Source organism: Eretmochelys imbricata, chromosome 7 (assembly GCF_965152235.1).
Source record: "Eretmochelys imbricata isolate rEreImb1 chromosome 7, rEreImb1.hap1, whole genome shotgun sequence".
Taxonomy (NCBI): Eukaryota; Metazoa; Chordata; order Testudines; family Cheloniidae; genus Eretmochelys; species Eretmochelys imbricata.
This window is the reverse complement of record NC_135578.1, coordinates 1,372,385-1,395,739: the sequence shown is the minus strand read 5'-3', so window position 1 is coordinate 1,395,739 and position 23,355 is coordinate 1,372,385. Positions and strand designations below refer to the sequence as shown.

Here is a 23,355-nt window from a genome sequence, read left to right as displayed (position 1 = left end):
GGGGTCTGGCGCCGTGCCCCACTGACAGAGCCCGGCTGGAGCCATCGCTGTGCCCGGGCCCCAAGACCCAGCGGCAGCTGCAGCCGGGCGGCCCCTGGCACCACCCCTATGGGCTGCAGGGCTGTGAAAGTGTGGGGGGCAAGCACCCACTAGCCCAGCCCCCTCCTCCTGCCCTGCCCCCCCCACTAGCCCAACTCTGGCCCCCCTCCCCCCGCTAGCCCAACCCCAGCCCCACTCCTCACACCCTGGAGCCCAGCACTGCCTACCCCTCTCCCCCAGCCAGGGCGCACTCCTGGCCTGCCCCACTATATCCCAGCCCAAGCCTTACTCTTCCTGCAAGCCCCCCACCCCTATCCCAGCCCAAGCCCCACTCCTGCTGCTCTCCAGAGCCCGGGGAAAACGGTCCGCAGCTAGAAGCGGCTCTGCAGGGCTCCATCGCTGCGCCCACGCCCGGCCCTCTGCTGCCCGACTCGGGCCTGGCCCGTTGCAGTGCACGAGGGCGTTTCACTGCGATTCCGGGTTGGCAGAGGACCAGGGCAGCACCCCCCTTCGGCGGCCAGGGCCCAGCGCCCCACACACGGGCACCACAGCCCCGGGCAGAGTTCAGTAGAATTTAATGACTCAAGACAAACACCAACTTTATACAAAGTGAGGGGCAGCGGCTCTGCCTGGGGGAGAATCGAGGGAGACAGCAGCAGTCGGGTGCCAAGGGCCGAAGAGAAGGGGCCAATGCACAGGAGAATGGGGAGGGGGGCACACGCCTGGGGGAGGGGCTGCGGGGCTTGGGGCGGAGCAGGTGCCCAGTCAGGCTGTCCCAGGGGCACGTGCCTTCCTCTTACCCTGCCCAGCCTGGACTGGCAGAACTGCAGCAGGGCCGTTTTGCAACGCCCCCTCCCCGGTGCCAGGCTCCCACTGCTGCACGGGCACCATGGAGAGCGGGCAAAGCCTCTCTAGGCAGGCCCTGCCTAGGCCCCGGGCCAGCAGCAGGAGCCTGCCCTTGAGGGCAGTGGCCAGGCTGCCCCACACCCACCCTGCCAACTACCATGCCAGGGAGCTGCCAGGCCCTGGGGAAGGGGGAAGAGCCCCAGCCCCACCAAGGAGCAGCAGGCTCTGGCCCCATTTGGCCCTCAGGCTGAGGGTTGAGGACAGGTGATCCGCAGCAAGGAGCCCCAGGCCCTCCTACCCCCCCCCCCCACGCCCACCCCGCCTGGCAGCCAATGAAACCGTTACCCAGCAGGGCAGCTTGCGGGATTGAGCAGAAAGTGCTTGAGAAGGGGCCATGGCAGGGCTGGCTTGAGGGGCAGGGACCCCCGCCCGGGGCAGGAGGGGGAAAGCCACAGAATGGCCCCCCCAGCAGCGCCTCAGTCGACTTCCTCCATGTTGCTGTAGGACGGGGAGGGGCGCTCGACGGGGCTGGCAAAGTGATCCGGGAGCCCAGCGGGGGGCAGCGGGGGGCCTCCTTCCGGGGCGACACTGGAGCCGAACGACACGGGGTTCATGCCCTGCAAACAGAACAAGGAGGTCAGAGGGGGCAGCCCTGCCCTGCCCTCCCCACCTGCATGCCCATGGTGCAGCGAGCACAGCCCCCCTGGCCTGGGGACAGAACCCAGCTGGCTCCTATCTTCCCCCAGCCCCCCAGCCATGAGGCCAAGGGCCCTGGGCAGCAGCGTTACGAGGAGGGTGAGCGCCCCTGTGGGGCTCAGAGCACAGCCCCAGCGGCAGCACATATGGGGGCGTGGGCAGCAGGCTGGAGCAGTGAGCCCTGAGTGCCGACAGCAGCCGGCGTCCCAAGGGCATGGCAAGGACCCAGCAGCAGCGCTGAGGGACCCGGACCCAGCAGCAACTCCCGGCCCCTTCCCACTCCAACAGCTTCCTCCAGCGCCTGAGCGAGCAGCAGAACCCTCTGCACCCCGGCGGGGGCGGCTGGGCCAGGATGCCCTGGGCAGAAGAGCTGCCGCCAGGGCCAGGCCCGCGCTCTCCTGCGGGCACAGACCGGGCAGCCTGGGCCAGCTTTAGCTGGAGCGCGACAGCCCAGAGCTGCAGCCATGCCTCCCTGCGCCCCTCCAGAGTTTGAGGCAATGGTGAGTGCGCCAGGGAGCCCTGCTCCTGCATTGGGGCCCCCCGCAGGGGGTTCAGCAGCACAGGGCACCGCAGACAATGGGAGGGTCGTTCCTAGGCAGTCCGTGCCAGCACAGTGCTTCCCAGGAGGGGGTGGTACACAGACGGAGCCAGCCAGCACTGCAGGAGGGCAGCACCCTACAGCAGAGGAGGGGCTCAGGCACACAGAGCCATCATCGCAGCACACTCTGAACACTCTGGGGCACACTCTGAACAGCCAGGCCAGTACTGTCTGATATGGAAGTTTCCTCACTTCAAAAGCGTTGATCCAGCCCCTGGGAATCAGGCATTAGGCCTGGCCTGGCCAGAGAAAGAGGGACTGACCCCAGAACTCAGCATTCATGTTAACTCAGGGGCAAGTCCAGCTCAGGGAGACAGACACTGAGCCAATCAGCTGGAAGGAAGAATTCTAATCCGAAACGTGCCTGATCATTGGGAATGGTTTCTGATCACTGTCCTGGAGGCTCAAAAAGCCACACGCAAGGAAGAAGGCTGCATTGGTTAAGACGCCAACCTGGTTCAGAGGGGAAGTGAAGGTAACTATATATATTATATACATTTTAAAAAACTACACAACAAATGGAAGAAAGGGGCAGTTGATAGTAATCAATATAAATCAGAAGCTAGGAACTGTAGAAACTTGGTAAGGGAAGCAAAGGGACACAAGGAGAAATCCATGGCCCGCAGAGTTAAGGACAATAAGGAGGAGTTGAAGTGTATTAGGACCAAAAGAATCCTGACAATGGTATTGGTCCATTACTAGATGGACATGGTAGAATTCACAATAAACATGCAGAAAAGGGAGAGGAGTTCTATAAATATTTCTGCTCTGTATTTGGTGGAATACCCTGTGAACACAGTCTCCTCCTGTGGGGATAACACGCCTTCCATGCCACACCTCTCTCTGGATGGTTTGGCTTTACAGGTAAAGCAGGGGAAAGGCTTAGCCACTGAATCCTTAGAAAGTACGACCCAGTCATTTCAGAGCATAAACCATGTCCCTGGCCATCATCGGCTTCCATTTAGCATGGCCAGGGCAAGTGACGGCATCATGGATCACATTTCCCAAGAAAACTTTCAGCACCCCGTAGGTTTCCTTGCAGGCCAGCCTAGAAAAAAACAGTACACCCCCACGATGAGCCAAACAACCAGCAGCCAGTTTGGTAATATCGGTTACTAGCGCAAAGCGCCTTCTGATGGTGTCTTGCACCCTCCGTTCGGAGTCCTTTACCACCTTTGCTTCATTCAGTCACGCTGGTACTACCCACAAACCAGTATCTCTAGAGAATGTTGAACAGAAGTTACTAAAGTCAGACATTTTAAAATCAGCAGGTCCAGATAACTTGCATCCAAGAGTTTGAAAAGAGCTGGCTGACGAGCTGGCTGCTGGACAGTTAATGCGGATTTTCTGTAAGTCCTGGAGCACTGGGGAAGTTCCAGAGGACTGGAAGAAAGCTCATATTGTGACAGGTTTTAAAAAGGGTAAATGGGACGAGCTGGGTAATTATAGGCCTGTCAGCCTGTCACCGTTCTTGGGCAAGAGAACGGAGCGGCTGACACAGGACTCAATTAATGCAGAACTAAAGGAGGATCATGGAATTAATCCCAGTCAATATGGGTTTGTAGAAAACATCCTGTCAAACTAACTTGATTTCTTGATGGGATTACAAGTTTGATGGACTCTTAATCTTAAATGAATCCACATGCTCCATAGAATCTCTCTGGATAGCAATCCCAGGCTCTAATAAGAATATAACAGTAGGGATCAGTTATCGACCACCTGACCAGGACAGCGTAAGTGACAATGAAATGCTAAGGGAGATTAGAGAGGCTATCAAAATAAAGAACTCAATAATAGTGAGGGATTTAAATTCTCCCCATATGGACTGGGTACATGTCACCTCAGGACGAAATGCAGAGACAATATTTCTTGATACTTTAAATGTCTGCTTCGTGGAGCAGCTGGTACAGGAACCCACCAGGGGAGAGGCAACTCTCGATCTAGTCCTGAGTGGAGCGCAGGATCTGGTCCAAGAGGTAACTATAACAGGACCGCTTGGAAATAGTGACCATAATATAACAACATTTAACATTCCTGTGGTGGGAAGAACACCTCAACAGCCCAACACTGTGGCATTTAATTTCAGAAAGGGGAACTATGCAAAAATTAGCATAGTTAAACAGAAATTAAAAGGTACAGTGACTAGAGTGAAATCCCTGCAAGCTGCATGGACACTTTTCAAAGACATCATAATAGAGGCTCAACTTAAATGTATACCCCAAATTTAAAAAACACAGTAAAAACTAAAAAAGAGCCACTGTGGCTTAACAACCATGTAAAAGAAGCAGTGAGAGATGAAAAAGGCATCTTTTAAAAAGTGGGAGTCAAATCCTACTGAGGTAAATAGAAAGGAGCATCAACCGTGCCAAATTAAGTGTAAAAATGTAATAAGAAAAGCTAAAAAGGAGTTTGAAGAACAGCTAGCCAAAAACTCAAAAGGTAATAACAAAATGTTTAAGTACACCAGAAGCAGGTAGCCTGCTAAACAACCAGTGGGGCCCTGGACGATCGAGATACAAAAGGAGCACTTGAAGACGGTAAAGTCATCACAGAGAAATGAAATGAATTCTTTGCTTCAGTCTTCATAGCTGAGGATGTTAGGGAGATTCCCAAACCTGAGCCGTCCTTTGTAGGTGACAAATCTGAGGAATTGTCACAGACTGAAGTGTCACTGGACGTTTTGGACGTTTTGGAATTAATTGATAAACTTAACAGTAACAAGTCACTGGGACCAGATGGCATGCACCCAAGAGTTCTGAAAGAACTCAAATGTGAAATTGCGGAACTATTAACTATGGTTTGTAACCTGTCCTTTAAATCAGCTTCTGCACCCAGTGACTGGAAGATAGCGAATGTAACGCCAATATTTAAGAAGGGCTCTAGAGGTGATCCGGGCAACTGCAGACAGGTAAGTCTAATGTCAGTACCTGGCAAATTAATTGAAACAATAGTAAAGAATAAAATTGTCAGACACAAAGAAGAACATAAATTGTTGTGCAAAAGCCAACATGGTTTCTGTAAAGGGAGATCAGGTCTTACTGATCTATTAGAGTTCTTTGAGGGGGTCAACAAGCATGTGGACAAGGGGGATCCAGTGGACATAGTGTACTTAGATTTCCAGAAAGCCTTTGACAAGGTCCCTCACCAAAGGCTCTTACGTAAATTAAGTTGTCATGGGATAAAAGGGAAGATCCTTTCATGGATTGAGAACTGGTTAAAAGACAGGGAACAAAGGGTAGGGATAAATGGTAAATTTTCAGAATGGAGAGGGGTAACTAGTGGTGGTCCCCAAGGGTCAGTCCTCGGTCCAATCCTATTCAACTTATTCATAAATGATCTGGAGAAAGGGGGAAACAGTGAGGTGCCAAAGTTTGCAGATGATCCTAAACTGCTCAAGGTAGTTAAGACCAAAGCAGACTGTGAAGAACTTCAAAAAGATCTCACAAATCTAAGTGATTGGGCAACAAAATGGCAAATGAAATTTAATGTGGATACATGTAAAGTAATGCACATTGGAAAAAATAACCCCAAGTATACATACAATATGATGGGGGCTAATTTAGCTACAACTAATTAGGAGAAAGATCTTGGAGTCATCATGGATAGTTCTCTGAAGACGTCCACCCAGTGTGCAGCGGCAGTCAAACAAGCAAACGGGATGTTAGGAATCATTAAAAAAGGGATAGAGAATAAGACGGAGAATATTTTATTGCCCTTATATAAATCCACGGTACGCCCACATCTTGAATACTGCGTACAGGTTTGGTCCCCTCATCTCAAAAAAGATATACTGGCATTAGAAAAGGTTCCGAGAAGGGCAACTAAAATGATCAGGGGTTTGGAACGGGTCCCATATGAGAAGAGATTAAAGAGGCTAGGACTTTTCAGCTTGGAAAAGAGGAGACTAAGGGGGGAGATGATAGAGATCTATAAACTCATGAGTGGTGTGGAGAAAGTGAATAAGGGAAAATTATTTACTTGTTCCCATAAGAACTAGGGGCCACTAAATGAAATTAATGGGCAGCAGGTTTCAAACAAATAAAAGGAAGTTCTTCTTCACTCAGCGCACAGTCAACCTGTGGAACTCCTTGCTTGAGAAGGTTGTGACGGCTAGGACTATAACAGGGTTTAAAAGAGAACTAGATAAATTCATTGAGGTTAAGTCCTTTAATGGCTATTAGTCAGGATGGGTAAGGAATAGTGTCCCTAGCCTCTGTTTGTCAGAGGGTGGAGATGGATTGCAGGAGAGAGATCACTGATCATTACCTGTTAGGTTCACTCCCTCTGGGGCACCTGGCATTGGCCACTGTCAGCAGACAGGATACTGGGCTGGATGGACCTTTGGTCTGACCCAGTCTGGCCATTCTTATGGGCAATAGTGCTGATGTACAGACCTCTAAGATACATGACTTGGCCTTGCACAACATTTTCATTAACAGACTAGGATGCTATAGAGTTACCATGGCCCACATTAAATGGATTAAAAGCTGGCTCACTGATAGGTCTCACATGGAATTGCATGCAGGGAACCATCAGTGTTTCTGGTGGGGTCCTGCAGGGAGCGGTTCTTGGCCCTTCGCTACTTAAAATTATCAGTGACCTGGAAGAAAACGAAATCACTGGAAGTCTGCAGATGACAAACGGGGCAGTAGCAAATAACGAGAAGAACAGGTCAGTGATACAGAGCAATCTGGATCGGTTGGCAAACTGGGCTCAAACAAACAATATACATTTTACTGAAGCTAAAGGTAAGTGTATCCACCTAGGAACAAAGAGTGTTGGCTGTACTCACAGGCTGGGGGGCTCTATCCTGGGAACAGGGCCTCTGAAAAAGATCTGGGGGTCCTGGTGGATAATCACTGAGCATAAACTCTGTGACGAAGTGGGAATGTTCTTAATGTTTTCTCTGAATATTGTGTGGGTTCCTCAGTTTCCCCTATGCAGTTCTTAAGTCTCTAGGTGGGGGGATAAGGGGGTGTGATTGTGGCAGAGCCCTAGAGGGCCAGAGTGATGGTGTCTGCACAGAGAATGGCCGACACCTCTCTCCTGGCAACTGATGGCCTGGGCCCCTCCTCTGCAAAGGGGCTGAATGAAGGGGTTGGAGAACAAAGATCAGGTGGCCTCCTGGTCCAGGAAAGAGACAAAGGCCAGAGGAGGGGCTGGAGAGTTTCAGTTTGCAGCTGACTGGGGAAATAGAGGGAGGCCCAGATGGGGCTCTGGGCTCCCCGGCCCCAATATGGATCTGACTTAGGGGTCCTGTTTTCTGCACCCACAAGCTCTGGTTTAGATCATGTTCCTGTCGTCTCATAAACCTCTTTTACTGGCTGGCTGAGAGTCACATCTGACTGCGGAGTTGGGGAGCAGAACCCTCTGGCTGCCCCAGGACCCCACCTGGGCGGACGCACTGTGAGAAGCGCATGGAGGGGCAGAGGATGCTGAATGCTCCAAGGTCAGACTCAGGAAGGTCGAAGCTGTGGAAGCTTCTTGCCCTGGAGACAGTCTGCTCCGAGAGAGGAGGCTCCCCCAGAGTCCTGCCTGGCTTCTATGGAGCAGTTCAAGAGCATCGCCCGGGGATCCCGTGACAAGCTCCAAATAGGATGCTGTAGCCAAAAGGGCTAATGTGCTCCTGGGATGTATAAAGAGGGGAATCTGGAGGAGGAGCAGAGACGTGATTTTGCCTCAGTATTTGGCCCTGGTGTGACCGCCGCTGGGATCCTGGGTCCGGTTCTGATGCCCACAATGCCAGGAGGATGTTGATAAATTGCAGAGGCCTGAGAGCAGAGCCAGGAGATGATGAAAGGGTTGGAAACCTGCCTTGTAGTGACAGATGCAAGGAGCTCAGTCTGGTTAACTCCCCCACGAGCTGGGCCGGTGTGAGTGAGCCCAGTCTGTCAGTGCCGACACAGGAAAAAATACTGAATAATGGGCTCTTCAGTCTAGCAGAGGAAGGTCTAACATGATCCTGTGGCTGGAAATTCAAGCTAGACAAAATCAGAGGGGAAACAAGGGAGGGGAATTAACTGATGGGACAGTCTCCCCTCCCAGGGTTGTGGTGGATTCTCCATCCCTGGAACTTCAGAACTGAAGACTGGACGTTTTCCTAAAGGATCTGCTCTCGGCGACTGGATGAGATGATCACAACGATCCCTTGTGGCCTTGGACTCTGACAGATGGCTGCCCCCATGATCCAGAGCACAAGTGTTTCTCCCGCCTGGCTGTGACATCCCCACAGGAGCTCGGCCCTGCAACAGCTAGTGCCGAGGGAAAAGCAGAGCAGAAGCCAGGATCCCATCCCCATGGCCTGCCTCGTGAGACCAAGGGAGGGGCAGGATCTGCTTTGGCCGGACATGGGGCAGCTGCTTCCTTGCCAGCATGCCAGCCTTGTGCGTGGTGGGGAAGCAGCATGCTAGGCCCTGCTGGGCTACGTGATGGGGGCTCCAGGCTCCTCCGTGGCCAGACCTCAGTCCCTTGCCTGGGGCAAGAGTGCAGTGGCCCAGTGCGGGCGTCCATCTTCCTTGGCCACGCCACAGTGTGAGCACGCTCTCCAGCCCACTCCTCGGCTTGCTGGCCGCGGCTGGATGTCGAGCTACTTGGGCAGTGCCCAGGACCCCGAAGGTGTGCCAGCAGGGCACGCTCCCCTGCCACAGGGCCACCCGTGCACTAGTTCGCAGGGCTCTCAGTCTCTTTTCTATCGGAGCTGGGTGGGGATCAGCCAAAGCCACAGGCCAAGAGCAAGACCCTGCAGCTCCTACGGACCCAGAGCTGCCCCTTGCCCCCATGGCAGGTCCTTGGAACCTGTACTGACCAAGCCCGAGACCCAGAGGGGCCAGTGCTGGGGTGGAGACTTGCCCCAGCCCTGCCTCTTCCTCCTCGTGAGGACAGAGGAACCATGGCTCAGTGCTGGGTCGGAATCCAGAAAGCCCTGGGCCAGTCGCCCCCTTAGAGGCTGGTGCAGCGTTCCTCGGCTGGCAGGGGACTCGAGGGCAGGGGTGTCCCTCACAGACTCCAGACAAGGGTCAGCACTCGAGCCCTGTGGCCTTGGCTGGCTGGGAGGGGGACACAAGCAGCAGGATACGGCCAGGCGCCCCGCAGGGTGCCTAGGCTGCCAAGAGCGCTGAAGGCCAAGCCCCAGCCCTGGTGAAGGAGCCACGCTGCAGTGCAGAGCTCAGGCTGCGAAGCCAGAAGAGGGCCAAGGGCACGGCCCGTCCCAGGCCAGAGCCTGCTGTGGGCAGAGCCCCCGCAAAGCTCCAGACGCGACAGCAGGGGCTGCGCACAGGCAGTCTGGGACGGGGGCGAGGCCAACAGTGGGCTCTACTCTGGGGCCGCGGTGCTGCATTTGCAGAAGGTGGGTGATGGCCAGGTCTTTGCCATTGGCTGCCGTAGGGGCCGTCTCACTCTACGCCAGACTACTCGCCGGGGCTGCATCGGGTGTGGGCGCAGCGCACAAATCTGGACAGAACGCCATGCACCGCGAGCCATGCTGAGTGTCCCGCCTCCGTCCTGGGGCGCAGACCACTGGCACGGCACCACTCTGCACATCCAAGTCCTCCTAGCTCAGCCCACAGCTCTGCCGATGTCCCTCGCTGCCAGCCCCAGCCCGGCACGTCCCTCTGCAGCGTTAGCAGGGCTTCTCTCCCACCCCAGCCCAGCGCACACATGCTCGGAGCCCCAGTTCCCCACCTGCCTGGGCAAGCGCTGCCCTGGCGCTTGGCAGGCCCTGTTCTCAGTGGAGCTGCAGCGTAGGGCGGGGCTGGCTCTGCCATGCAGCTGTCAGGCTCACGCAGAGCGGGGGAGCGTTCGCCGTAAGAAGTGGGGCCAGCGGGCTCCTGGCAGAGCCATGAGCATGAACTCCCCGCAGGCTGGGCAGCAGCATGGGCGCAGTCCCTGCCTCAGAGTAAGGAGCAGCTTGGCAGGGGCAGCCCAAGGATGGCTGAGCAGAGTGTGGCAGGCAGTGGCGTGAGTATGGCAGAGATGGGGGATCTGGTGCCAGTTCCCTTGGCCCCTGGTGAGTCATTCCCTGGCGCAGAGAAAGGAGACGGGCACCGCACGGGTGGAACAGCCCGGATTTATTAATACGGTCCATACAGTACACAACGGAGGGCCTTTTGCTGCCATCCTGGCAGGAACTCCCCACCCCGGGTCCAGCGCTGGGCATGCTTTCCCAAGGTCCCACCCCCAGGTCGCCGCAGAGAGACTGGCCCCACCTCCCACCAGCTCGTTTTGGACTCGGCTGAACTGTGGCAGGTGCTGAGCCCACATGGGCCGTGGGACTCCCGGCCGGCCCTCGGGGGCGAGCGGAGGTGCGGGGTGGAGCAGGCAGGCCTGCTGCACACTGGGGACTATTAGTCACGAGGCCACAGCCAGCGGGCTAATTGTCAGGGAGGCAGCCAAGTCCAGCAGGCATGAGCCCAAACAACTCTGCGTGTGACGGGGCCTGTGCCCATGTGAAGGTCCTGAGGCCAGCCTGCCAGCAACCTCCGGGCAGCACCACGCCTGGAGCCATGGGCACACAGGACCCAGCATGCCAGGAGCAGAGCCCATGGCTAGCAAGGTGGAGCGCTAGGCTCAGCGGGAGATCGCTCTGCAGTAGAGGGGACCCACGCAGGGAGGCCTTGCATCAGTCCCAGCCTCACTACTGCTTGGGCAAGGCCTGCCCGAGCCTGTGCGCACCATCTCCAGGGCTGGCAGCCCCAGCAGCGATCCGACCTCCCAGGCTAGGAGCATGTGCCAGGCCCAGCTGCGCTCCGCTGGTCCGCCATTCTGGCTGCTCGCACCCCAGAACACCTGCTGCCGGAGGGCAGAGCGGCCTGGAGAGTTCCTGCTCCCCAGGAGCCGGACGGAGCCTGGCTGAGTACTCTGCAGAGCGGGATCCTGCAACGAAGGCTGCCCAGCGAGGTCTCCATGGTCGCGAGCAGGCCTGGGTGTCATGGCAGCGGGGCTCACTCCAGCACCTACCTGGCGAGGTGTCCCAATGCCCTCGGCACAGAGCAGCCCTCGCCAGGGCGGCTGGAACTGTTCAGGGCTGGACTAGCCACTGCCCCAGCGGAGCTCGGCTGCCCCCCAGTGCCTATCTTGAGCGGCTCTGGGAGATGAGGGGGTAGAAGACATTTAGGAAGAGTGCCACAATGGCTGCCATGGTGCCCAGCACAACGTATCGGAGGCAGCCTTCGTCAGGGTGCTGCCGGGCGGCCTGGCTCGCCTTCTGGCCATGGGGCCTGCAGGGAGTCCTGGCATGTCTCCTGCGAGCCTCGGGCTCCTCTTCGGCCTCTAGTTCCTGCCAGATCAGAGAAGCCTGCGATGTGGAAACCTGCGTCAGCACTTGGGGAGAACATACCCAGCAACCCGCCTCGCCATCCCCCACCGGGCGCAGCTTGGCCATCGAGCAGCCAGCAGCACCCCCCCGGCCACCAGTATTCGCAGCTGCCCCCGGCTCTTCACAGCCTGTGATCCGGGCAGGCAGCGGGCCCCGCACCTTCTCCCCTCCCTGGGTTCCAGCAGCAGGCAGAGACAGGCGCTAGGCAGGGTCAGCGTCTCAGTGGGCTCGGGGGTGGGCCGAGGAGCCAGGCCAGCGGCCAGTCGAGGCTGGCTTTGCAGGACGGCATCTCCCAGCGCCCAGCAGCGACTGAGTAATCCTAGAACAGCGGATCCAGGAGCGCGGGGCACAGGCACCAGCCAATCACAGCCCAGATACAAGAGGATCAGTCAGATGACAGCCAGTCAGAGCCCAGCTTTTGCAGGTGGGAACCGAGAATCAGTCAGACGACAGCCAGTCACAGGAGGATTATTCCCAGGGATGGCCAACTGAAGCCACAGGAGAGCTTGGAGCAGCCAGTCACAGTTCGGTTTCTACAGGTATGTTCACCGAGTGCCCAGGATGGCGGCGGTGACCCGGGGGAGCAGCCTGGTGCCTCCTGCTGCTTGCAGATGGGACTCCGAGCAGCCGTGTGCCGCCCCGCTGCAGGCAGCCAGGAAGCTGAGAGAGCAGGTGCCGGGGACCCCCTGCACGCCGCCCCAGCGGGCGCCTCACGCTGCTCCCCTGCCCTGCCTCCAGCTGGCGAGTGGTTCCCTAGCCGTCGATGATCCGCAAGTTCCTCTCCTTAGCCGCTGCTGTGCACACGGATCTGGGCCTGCTCAGCACAGGGGCCGCGCAGCCAGCCTGACTCCCGCCTGCACTCCTGCAGCACCTGCTCCAGGCCCCGACCACGGAGGGGCAGCGGAGACCAGCGCTGAGTGTGACAGCCCCTCCTGAGGAGCTGGTGTGAGCTAGACCCAGCTGGGTGAGGAACCAGGCAAGGAGCCAGCCTGGCATGGGGTGTGCCGGGCGCCAAGCCAAGCGGGTATCTGGAAAGCACCTCTCCGAGACCACGCAGGGCTGGGGAGCAGCAAGAGCAAGTGGCCAGCAGCCTGGCTGAGTGGCGCCATCTCCTGGCATGGATGGAAGTGGTGCAGGCCGGCAGAGTCATACGGGGCCGGCGGGTCTCTGGGCAGTGCACAGGCCAAGAAGGGGAACCTGGGGCCATGCCTCCTGCTGCTAATGTGAAGAGCTGCAGCACTGGCTGCCCCTCCAGGGGCGCGTAACCCTGTCTCCCCAGCACTGCGCTAGGCAGGCTGGCTTCTCCCCGGGCTGCTTTCAGCCTTCCCTCCAGGCCCCTCCACCTCCCACCCTGCTGAGCCCTTTCCACAGCTGGCTCACCAGGGATTCAGGCTCCATAACTCTCACAGGGGCCTTCTGGGCTCCCCGCAGCACAGCCCTCAGGATGGAGGGGCCCTGCTGCCCCCTCGCCTGCCCCATCCCTTGGCTCTCCCCAGCTCCAGGCTTTGGGCCTCTCAGGATGCACCTTCACTTGTCCTGGACCCTTTGGACCATGGTGCCTGCAGACCAGCACCCCCGGCTCTGTCCCAGCCTGTGGCTGCACCCCACATTCTCCCTCAAAGCCCGGCTTTCTTCACCACAGCCTCCCGAGGGGAGAGAGGCTGCCCGGAGTCTCCAGCCCGCACACAGGTACCCCGGCCAGGGGCAGCGCCCGAGCGGCTCCCTGCAGCTCTCACCTGACTGGCGGTTGCCTCGGCAGCAGAGGCCATGTCTGGCCGGTGCTCCGGGGGGCGCCCCTGCAGGGGTCTCTCCACGGGAGAGTTCCGCCGGCGGTAGAAGAGGACGTACGCGTATCTCGTCACCACCTGGCTCTCGTCCACCGTGGTCACCGTGCTGTCGTCAAAGAGCCGCCAGCCTGCGGGGAGAGGAGAGCGGGGTCAGCGCACGGCCCGCACAGCCCCGGCCGGACAGGGTGCGGCCGGCCTGGCTCCTCACCCACGTCGCTGCGCTGGCTGTTCTTGTCGCTGGGCAGCCGGGCGTAGGCCGTGTAGTGCCCGCCAATCATCCCGCCGTAGTGATTGATCACCGCATACAGGTCGTACATGGGCTGCTGCTGCTCCTCCTTCTGCCCAATGCAGAACTTGCTCAGGTCCAGGCTCCTGGGGAGACAAGGGAACCATGAGCTGCCGCTCCTGTTCCTGGCCCGCCCCCCACCTCTGCCCGCCCCGGCTCCTGTCCCCGGCCCGGCCCGGCCCGCCCCCCACCTCCGCCCGCCCCGGCTCCTGTCCCCGGCCCGGCCCGCCCCCCACCTCCGCCCGCCCCGGCTCCTGTCCCCGGCCCGGCCCGCCCCCCACCTCCGCCCGCCCCGGCTCCTGTCCCCGGCCCGGCCCGCCCCGGCTCCTGTCCCCAGCCCGGCCCGCCCCCCACCTCCGCCCGCCCTGGCTCCTGTCCCCAGCCTGCCCCGGCTCCTGTCCCCGGCCCGCCTCCCACCTCCGGCCCGCCCCCCCGCCTGGCTCCTGCCACCGGCCGGCCCTCCACCTGCCCCACGCTCGGCCTGGCCCCCAGCCTGCCCAAGCCTCAATGCTGCTGGGCAGGCGCGATCAGCCTGAGCCGGGGAAAGAGGCCCCGGGGCTGGGCGCGGCTGGCTCACCGGACCGGGAAGTCCACCATGTCATTGATCTTGTCCCTCCAGATGAAGCTACGGAAGGAGAAGCGCTTGAGCTGGATGATGAGCACGTTGGGCAGGCGCCACAGCAAGAGCTGCTTGGAGGCCTCGCGATGCTGCTTGCACTCGGGGCAGTACCTGGGGGGCGCAGGGCTGGTTACCGCTGCAGGCTGGGCTCCCCCTGCCCCTCCCCAGAGGGCCCTAGGCGAGGGCCCAGGCCTCTCGGGGCCTGGAGGCTGCTGGGTGCCTCCCCCCAGCCCAGCGGCGCTGGCAGCCAGAGGCAGGCATGGGGCGGAGCAGCACAGCCCCACAGCATACGGTCAGGCCCTCCCCACCCTGCAGCCCGCCCACGGCTCAGAGCCCATCGCCAGCCTCCCCCGGCCCCTCCTCACCACGCCTCCTCGGGCGCCAGCACTTCGGGCTTGGTGAAGAGGTTGAGGCACTGGCCCAGCGTGAAGTGGCCAGCCCTGGCTGCCTCGCTGGCCGAGCCCGGGTCCTCCACGCACTCCAGCTCCTTGGACTCCACCAGCACAAACTCCTTGAGGCGCTCGTTGTTCTTCCACACCAGCGCCAGGGAGCAGTCGTCCGTGAGCTCCAGCGGGGCATCGCCTGCAATGGCCAGGGGCTCAGACACCAGCCCCCCGGGCCCCGCCCCCGGTCCCGGCCCAGGGGCCCCACCACCAGCCCCCCGGGCCCCGCCCCCGGGCCCCCACCACCAGCCCCCCGGGCCCCGCCACCGGTCCCGGCCCTCCGGACCCCGCTGTCGGTCCCGGCCGAGGGGCTCAAACACCAGCCCTCCAGGCCCCGCCGGCAGTCCTGGCCCAGGGGCTCAGACACCAGCCCCCTGACACCCAGGTAGCCCCCCACATCATCACCCCAGGGTCCAGCCAGTGGCGGAGAAGGGGGAGAGCTGGCCTGGCATCAGGCTTTCCTCCCTCTGGCTGGAAATTGGCAACGGATGGCTGCTAGCCAGGGCTACCATTCCCCTCCCTGCAGCTGCCCCAGGGAAGGGAGGAGTGGCCAGCCCAGCTGGGGCTCCCAGTCAAACCCACACAGTGTGGCTGTGCCCAGGACCCAGGCCTCTCTGCACAGGTGCCAGGGTGTGCATATGGAAATCCGCTCAGGCAGGGCAGAACCTGCCCATTTGACACAGGAATAATGCGTGCCAGCCAGGAGAAGAACCAGCTCTGTGCTTCCTCCCCTGTGCATGGGCATCAGGCCTCTGCCCTGTGGAGGGGAGCTCCAGCCGGGGCAGCTGTTAGCCAGCCAACAGGCAGGGGTGAGAAATCTCCGGGGAGGTTCCCCAGCTGAACGGCCAGGCAACCTGAACTGCAGGGCCCCGAGGGCTGGATGGGCCAGGCTCACCTTTCTCCTCCAGCTTGTGCTCTCGGCTGGCTCCATCGATCTTGTTGATGTAGAACTGGGTGGCGTGGGCACTGAGCGCGTTGGGCACATGCTGGTATCCGGGGATGGCAGCTGGGGTCAGGCAAAGGCAGCCGCTCAGGGAGTGCTCAGCAGCAGGGCCCCCGCCTGGAGGGGAGCAGTTCTGCCACGCTCCGGGCCCCCACCCCGGAGGACTGTGGGTACCAAGTGCTCCCTCTGCCAGGGCAGATCACCACCATTTCCTGGTGGGCCAGGAGCTACCCCGCAGCAGCCAGGGGCAGGGGAGCTGGGATAGGAAGAGTTTCCCTTTGCTCCCAGGCTGTCCTGCAGCAGGGGCGAGTGACAGGTGGCTGGGACAGGCCTCCTCCAGCCCTCCTCCCTGGCTGGGCCGCAGCAGAGCAGCGGGATGGGAAGGCGAGGGGCTCTGCTGCCCTACGAGTGCCCTGGGCAGCAGGAAGGGTTGCCATCCCCAGGGGCTGCCTGAAGAGCTCTAGGGCATCCCCTCACAGGGAGCTGGCGAGCTCGGGCACTGGAGAGGCGGGCAGGGAGGGGCTGGCAGGGCAGCTGAGCAGCCCTGGGGCTCTTACCTTCGGGCTTGGGGCCTCGCTCGTAGGATGGCTCCTTCTCCCAGCAGCCCTCGCCCGGCGCCTCCAGGGAGCGCTCAGAGCAGCCCAAATCTGAGCTGGGCACTGTGCTGGCGTCCCCCAGCTCAGGGTGCAGCTCCGAGGTGTGGGGGGGTAGCTGGGGCTCCTGCCGGTGGGGGCCCCGGTCCCCATCCCCCGACTCTGGGCTGGGGGCGGCAGTCGCACAGCTGCTCCTTGCAGGCAGGTCCAGCTTCTCGGGGAGCAGGGGCTGCAGGCCAAGCTGGAAAGGAGGCTGGAACACGCTGACCGAGTACCTTGCAGGAGGGAAGAGCCGTCAGGCTGCGAAAGGCGACTACGAACAGAGCTGCAGCGCCCAGAAGCAGCTCCGCACGTCCCCATCACAGCACACTCACAGCCCGCTCCAGGCCAAGCCCCTGTTCAGCCCCGCGAGCACAGATCCCCCGTCGAGCGGAATTCTGTCCTGTCGGAGACGGCGATGGCGGGGGCCACGGGCCAGGCCGCACCGACCCCCACGCTTTGGAGGCTGCAACTCCCCTCCCCCACCTCTCTGCCAGGGAGCGTTCAGTGACCGGCCTGGCTAATGGCAGCGCGGCCCGAGAACCTGGTGCAGAGGCGACGCGGCAGCAGGCGTTACTGTGCGGGGAGCTGCCCAGCCAGTGCCCACGGCCGCCCTTACCTCGCGTAGCCCTCCAGGAGCTGGGCCAGGCGGGAGTAGGTGAGGCGCGACTCCGGCACGCTGATGAGGAAGGGGAAGCCGATGTTCTCGGGGCGGCACAGGGCTTTGTGGTCTGGCCAGTGCGTTTTCTGACACCCCCTGTAACATACAGCCCGCTGAGTCTCTCCAGGGCCCTCTCCACAGCCTGCCACTGCCCCCAGACAAGCCAGCGCCCGCCCCCGCCCCCTGGGCACATGCACCAACTCACACGTTGCAGTAGCCCACTCGGTAGCACCTAGTGCAGCGCTTCAGCTTCTCGTCCTCCGACTGCTGCTTCTTCTGGCAGGCTGCGCACTTGCTGATGGGGACGCTGGGCACCTGGGGACGCTGAGGGAGAAGGTTACCCAGTGGCGTGCTGCCACACCGGGGAAGGATCCTTGCAGCACCGTCACTGCGGAGCTGTGGGCCAGGGAGGTGACTGGCCCCAGCATACACTGCGGCCCCCACCCGCCCCGGGGAATCACGGACTGGGAGGTGTCGTGCAGGGCTTCTCACGGCACAGGGTTTGGTGGCCTCAGAGTGCGGCCAGCAAGTCTTACCGGTGGCTGCACTGACACGTTCCTAAACTACTTCATCAACTGTAGCAAACCAATCAATATACACATACACGTGCCCAACTCGTTTCTGTCGGGGGTTTTGCGGACTCGATAGTAAAAATAACACACAGCTGTCTCTATTCTTACTGGATCTGAACAGAACAGAAACACAAAGCGGTGTTTGGCACATTCCTATCTTTTCTGTTGTTGTTCCTTTTGCCTTTTTGGTAAGAGGTGGTTGTCTGTACCACTATTCGAAAGTAAAGTTAAACATGTGATGCTTGCATGTTTGTTCATATCACTTTCACAGCAAGCCCCTGGAGAAATGAAGCCCTGGATGAGGAGGTGAGGGGGTGGCAGCAGGCTCCAGAGGTGATGGGGGAGGTGGTGGGGGCTCATGCCTGCAGCCCTGGTGCCTGGCATCCTACCACCCAGGGCTGAAGCCTGAGCCCCACAGCCCCGGGGAAGGTGGGGGGAAACTCTCCTTGCTCCTCCCTCCAGCTGGTTTCTCCTCAGAGGCTGCGGAGGACACCAACCCCAGCTGGCGGCCTCGGGGACGGGCTGCTGCTTTGTCTGTCCCCCCATCACTGCCCAGAAGAAAGGCCGCTGGTGGCCGCACTTGAGAAGCTGTGGTGCAGACTAGGAGCAGCCCTTGGGCTCACGGCAAGGTGCCAGCAAGCCCCATCTGCTGGGCAAGTGATCCCTTTGGCCTTGCCCTCCCAGCTGGCACTGCCCACAGCTGTCTGGTCACAAGCTCGGCCCTGCCTGTGGCTGAAGAGACCAGTCCCCCTCCAGCCTGCGTACCTGCTGGACCTGCAGCACCATCACCCTCTCCTTGGCCAGCTCTGGGGACAGCACCTCGAAGCACAGGAGCAGGTCTGTGGGGGAGACCGTGTCCAGCGAGTGGGACGGCAGGAACATGCGGTGGAAGCGGTTCTTGATCACCTGCCGGGGAAGCAAGGGAGTGAGGCCCTGCGTGCAGGCTGCCTGGCCCACCTGCTGGCATACGGGCCAGCCCTCCCCACTCAGCGCCCAAGGCATGGCTTGGGGCGCTCTCCAGCGAGGAGCTGCCATAGGAGAGGGCCACCTGGCGTGACTCCAGTGCCACAGGACAATGCCCCACATGCAGCGGGGCAGCCCCAAGCTCTGCAGGGAAGGGGGATTGGACAGACGATGGCATCAGCGCAGCAAGGCGCAAAGGGGTATGGTGCAGGCCTGTGGCTGAGCCCACAGCCGCTGTGCTCACCTCTGCCAGCCGCAGGTTCTCGGGCTTCACGCGCACGCTGTGGGCCACCGAGTCCAGCACCTCAGCAGCGCTGGAGTTCTCCTTGCTGGTGCTGACGAGGAACTGCCGTGGAGAGAGAGGGCCGTCAGCCAGGCCCCGCCCAGCTCCGCTCGCCGCCCAGCCAGGAGCCATGGCGCCTCGGTTAACGATGGGCTCCCAGAAAGGGCCCCGAGAGCGCCCCCAGCCATCCCAGCTGGCCAGGAGCGAAGCCACATGGTGGGAGGGCTGGTCTTACCTTGACAGGTTTCTTGTGAGGCTCCTTAGCAAAGTAATAGACAGTCAGCACTTTCTGCTTCTGGGGCAGGGGCACCGGCAGGTACAGGAAGGGGTCAAACGTGATTGATACCTGCAGTGCACAGGACAGAACAATCAGCCCGGGGCAGAGCTGCCGCAGAGGAGGGGCCCTGCGCTTGAAGGCTCAGATGGCAAGGGGTGGAGGAGCAGGCAGAGGCCCTGGGGTCAGATGAAGCGGAGACAACTGGGCACTGGGGCGGGAGGAGTGATGGCCAAGGAACCCAGTATCTCTGCTGGCAGGGCAGTGCGAGCCAGTGGGCTCCAGATGGCTGAGGGAGCGGGCACCGTGGCCGGCCCAGCGACCCTGCAGTGAGCAGGCTGTGCCCACCGCCCCACGGAGAGAAGGCTGCTCGCTGGGCCCCGGGCCCTACCTTGGCGCACACCGGGCACACCAGCTTGGACTTGTACTGGCCCTGAAAGAGGTCCACGATGAAGGAGTCGTTCCTCATCTTGTGCCGCTGCCAGGCCTCCTCTGCCACCACCTGACGGGAGGGGAGAGGTCAGTGTCCTGGCCCCACTGGCCAAGGCAGCGCCCGCCCCCTGAGCAGCTGCACTCACCTCGTCGGGCCGCCCGTCCGAGTCCACCGTCTCCGTGTAGGGCTTGTTCTGGATGCGGTTCAGGTCCTCGTGCAGGCCATCGAGAAGGAAGGCCATGAACTCCTGGGCATCGTGCTGGGCGTAGCCCGTGAACTGGCTGGCCTTGCTGGCCACGATTGCCTGTGGGCAGGAATGGTCCTGAGCGCAGACCCCTCAGCACCACCAGGCTGGCTTGAGCTGGCCAGCACCAGTTCTGCGCCCGGGCTCAGTGCTGCGGGCATGCCTGCCACAGGCCCCAGGACACAGCAGAGCAGTCCCGAGGAACCCAGCCCGGGGGCAGAGGGAAAGCCCAGCAGCAGCCCCAGCTAGCCGGGCATTCCTGGATCCTGAGATCCCCAGGCCAGCAGAGACCATTGTGATCCCCTAGTCTGGCCCTGTGCCCAGCACAGGGCAGAGACCTGCCGTCCAATAACCGCTAGAGCAGGGCTGTTAGCAAACACCAGCTCCCCACTGAACCATGGCCAGGGATGGAGAATCCTCCACGCCTCCAAGGAAACTGTTCTAATTCCCCTCCCTGTCCAAAATTGGCACCTGGACGTGTCTAGCATCAGCCTCCAGACCCAGGGTCGGGTACCCCTTCGCTGCCCCTCGCCCACGATTTGTTCCCAAAACGGCATGGACAGGCTGGGCTCCCTCACCCTGGCCTGGCTCGTGGGGGAGATAACCAGACTGAGCTCCTTGCCTCTGTCACAACAAGGCAGGTTTCCGACACTTTCATCATCTCTTGGCCCTGCTCTGTGCCCTCTGCAATTTATCAACATCCTCCTGGCCTTGGGAACGCCAGAACCAGACCCAGGATCCCAGCGGCGGTTGCAGAGGTAACAGAACCTCCCTCTACTCCTGCTCGAGGTTCCCTTATTTACACAGCCCAGGATTGCATTAGCTTCACTGACCACAGCGACACAGCGGGTGCTCATATAAAGCTGATTATCCCCCACGACCCCAAGTCCTTTTAAGAGTTTCCCACGATAGAGCCCCCCCAACACTGCTCCCAGATGGCTACGTTTACGTTTAGTTGTATTAAAACACGTCGCTTACTTGCACCCAGTTTACCAAGCGACCCAGATTGCTCTGTATCACTGACCTGCCCTCTGCATGACTTATCACACCCCCAATTTTCAGGCCATCGGCAAACTTCATCAGTGATTATTTGATGTTTTCTTGCAGGTCACCGATAAAAACGTTAACTAGCGAAGGGCCAAGAACTGCTTCCAGTAGGACCTGACTGGGGAAACGCCCGCCCGATGACTCCCCAGTTACAAGACAGTTTGAGCCCTCTCAGTTAGCTGGCTTTTCAGCCATGTCATTTTATCGTGTTCTAAGCAGACTATCGTGCGGCCCTGCAGCATTCAACATCTATTACGTCAGCACGACAGCCTTCAGCAACCCACCTGCCCCCGCCTCCAAAAGGGAAACCCAGCTAGTCTGACAGTCCGCTTCCCGGGAGTCCAGCTGAACTGGCACTAATGACATGACCCCACCAGGCACGGGGGCTCCCCCCTCACCTTCAGCTTGGAGGGCTGGAAGGCGTGGTGCGTGCCCTTCCAGAGCGCCCGCAGGAGCACAGCAAAGCCGATGGCCAGGCGCCCCCCCGTCCCCAGCGGGTTGGTGTAGTTGATCTCAGCCTCGAAGGAGCGATCTGCAGGAGACACGCAGGACAGAGTGAACCAGGTCCCTCGCAGCAGCACCCCAGCCCCAGGGGCAGAGTCACCGCCCCCTGCTCACCGTGGAAATAGTCCCGCAGCTCCCGCGTGTTGGACAGGGACTGGATGACGCTGTTCATGAAGCAGGTGTTCCCCAGATTCACCAGCCCCGTGAAGCCCGGCAGACACACCTTCTTCTTCTCCTCCTCCTCCTCGTCCTCCTCCACACTCTCACTGCTCACCGGGCTGTGAGTCATGGGCGGCACCATGCACATCGGCTTCGGCTGCCAAGGCCGATGGGAGAGAGGGACAGGCATGAGTGGGGCCTCTCGCTGCAAGGAGCTGGGCTGGGGCAGGCCGGAGCAGCTGGGAGTTCCCCAAAGAGCCAGCGCCCCACCCCACCCCCACAGCGCTCCCTGCTGGGAGCTCCCCTCCAGCCAGCGCCCTGGCCTCAGTGCCTTGCGGGCAGGAACCGTCCCTGCCCGTGGGAGGTGCTGCCCCTTGCAGAGCAGAAGGTGCTGTGGGAGGGTCTGCAGGTGCCTGGCGCGGAGCACTCCCCATAGCACCGGCAGTGAGGGAGCTGAGTGCATCCCTCTGGCGTCTGGTCCCCGTCAATCTCGCCTGCTCACGCCATCGTGCAAGTGCTCACCGAGGGGACGTGCGGCTCCTGCTTCACTGTGACGTGCTCTGTGGCCGTCCGGGCCACGACACCCTCCAGGCCACCGTCCTCTGCTCTGGGCGTCTCCTTCTCCCCTGCCCGAGCCTCCTCCTTACTGGACAGGGGGTGCTGGTTGCTGCCCGGCTGGCTCTTATCCAGAGGGGTAGGGGCTGTTGGCATGGCAACCTTTGCACCACCCACTGCACCTTAAAAAGAGGGACAGGTGGGCCTGTGGTTAGCAGCAGTGTGGGCATGGGCAGAGCAGCTCACGCTCCCATCCCCAGTCACTGTCTGGCACTCCACGGCCTGCTGCAGGGCCCCCCTAGCTCCCTCGCCCCCCCAAAGCCAGCAGGCCCCCCGCGAGCTCCCCCCTGCCTGGCCCCCTCCCCCAAAGCTGGCAGGGCCCCCAGCCGCCCGAGCCCCCCAGGCCCCTACTGAAGCTCCCTCCCCCACCCCCAGCCTGCACTGTATGTGGGCAGCGTCTCCCCCCGGCCCGTGCAGAGATGGGAACTGAGCCCCTGCCCGTAGAGGTAAGGCGAGGGGAAGCCAAGGAGCAGACCTCGTGCAGCTGGTGCTTCCAGCCCCCCCCAGCGCTGGCTGTGGCGTTTCTTCAGGCAGATGTTGATGCGGGAGACAGTGAAGTTGTACGTGCACTGGTCCGGCTCAATGAGGTTCCTGGGAGCAGGACAGCAGCCTCAGGGCTGGGAGACACGAGCCAGGGCTACGCCATGGCCAGCTCGCTGCGCTCCGATAGAGCTGGGATCTCTGGCAGGGTAGGTGGTCGGCAGCGTGGGGGCGCTGTGGGCCGGGCCAGCCTCCTGCCAGCTCAGTGCCACCACTGACCCGCCCAGCCCCGAGTGGTGGAGTGATGGGGTCTGGTGTGTTGTCTCCAACATCGGTTAGGCTCTGCCTGCTCCCCTACTCCCCACCCTGTGGTGGGCTCTCTTCCTTGGGAGCACATGCCAGGCAGCTTGCACCTCGGCGGAGGGCAGCACATACCAGGGCAGTGAGTGCAGCCAGCCGGGCACTCTCAGGGCTCTGCGGCTCCTGTCTGCCCCGCTGGCCCAGCTGACAAGGGGATCTCGCAGGCCGTTGGTTTGGGTCAGCGCAGACGGAGCTGCCGTGTGCAGTGCCATCCGGGGCAAGTGCTCTCCACCCCTTGACGCCCAAAGGGGCATTGCTTGCACAAGGCCAGGGGCAGTGGGGATGGAACCCAGGGGTCCCGTCCCCATTCTGTGCCTGGCTGGAGGAGAGCGGGAGCTGCCCAGGTGGGAGCGCCAGGATATTGAGGGGCCAGTGCCTGGTACCTGAGTTTCACCTGCCACCTGAACACCGTGTGGGGGCCGCAGCCAGGGTGCAGTCGCAGGAAGTTCATGTCACTGCAAGGAGAGGAGAAGGCAATCAGAGGGCACATGGCTGTGCCTGGGCCCCGGGGAGCACCTGTGTGCTGCAGCCCCCGCAGGGCACAGCTGGGCCCGGCGC

General features: G+C 60.9%; 1 protein-coding gene across 4 annotated transcripts in view; it reads right to left on the bottom strand.

The window, feature by feature from the left end:
• Positions 1–597: 597 nt before the first annotated feature.
• USP19 (ubiquitin specific peptidase 19) overlaps positions 598–23,355 on the bottom strand; it is a 47,019-nt gene continuing 24,261 nt past the window's right edge. Inside the window, exons 8-26 of one of the 4 annotated variants that reach the window (XM_077823414.1) lie at positions 23,181–23,252; positions 22,433–22,548; positions 21,865–22,079; positions 21,298–21,499; positions 21,078–21,211; positions 19,534–19,692; positions 19,347–19,457; positions 18,917–19,027; positions 18,643–18,744; positions 18,201–18,341; positions 17,069–17,187; positions 16,822–16,959; positions 16,128–16,438; positions 15,523–15,633; positions 14,550–14,766; positions 14,143–14,295; positions 13,488–13,651; positions 13,229–13,407; positions 598–1,502 (exon numbers count right to left, since the gene is read on the bottom strand). In XM_077823414.1, coding sequence (XP_077679540.1) covers positions 1,362–1,502; positions 13,229–13,407; positions 13,488–13,651; positions 14,143–14,295; positions 14,550–14,766; positions 15,523–15,633; positions 16,128–16,438; positions 16,822–16,959; positions 17,069–17,187; positions 18,201–18,341; positions 18,643–18,744; positions 18,917–19,027; positions 19,347–19,457; positions 19,534–19,692; positions 21,078–21,211; positions 21,298–21,499; positions 21,865–22,079; positions 22,433–22,548; positions 23,181–23,252 — 2,896 coding nt within the window. In that variant the 3' untranslated portion in view covers positions 598–1,361. Of the gene's footprint in view, positions 1,503–9,676; positions 11,472–13,228; positions 13,408–13,487; positions 13,652–14,142; positions 14,296–14,549; positions 14,767–15,522; positions 15,634–16,127; positions 16,439–16,821; positions 16,960–17,068; positions 17,188–18,200; positions 18,342–18,642; positions 18,745–18,916; positions 19,028–19,346; positions 19,458–19,533; positions 19,693–21,077; positions 21,212–21,297; positions 21,500–21,864; positions 22,080–22,432; positions 22,549–23,180; positions 23,253–23,355 lie in introns of those variants that run through there. The other 3 variants (XM_077823411.1, XM_077823413.1, XM_077823412.1) reach the window with 3 other exon arrangements.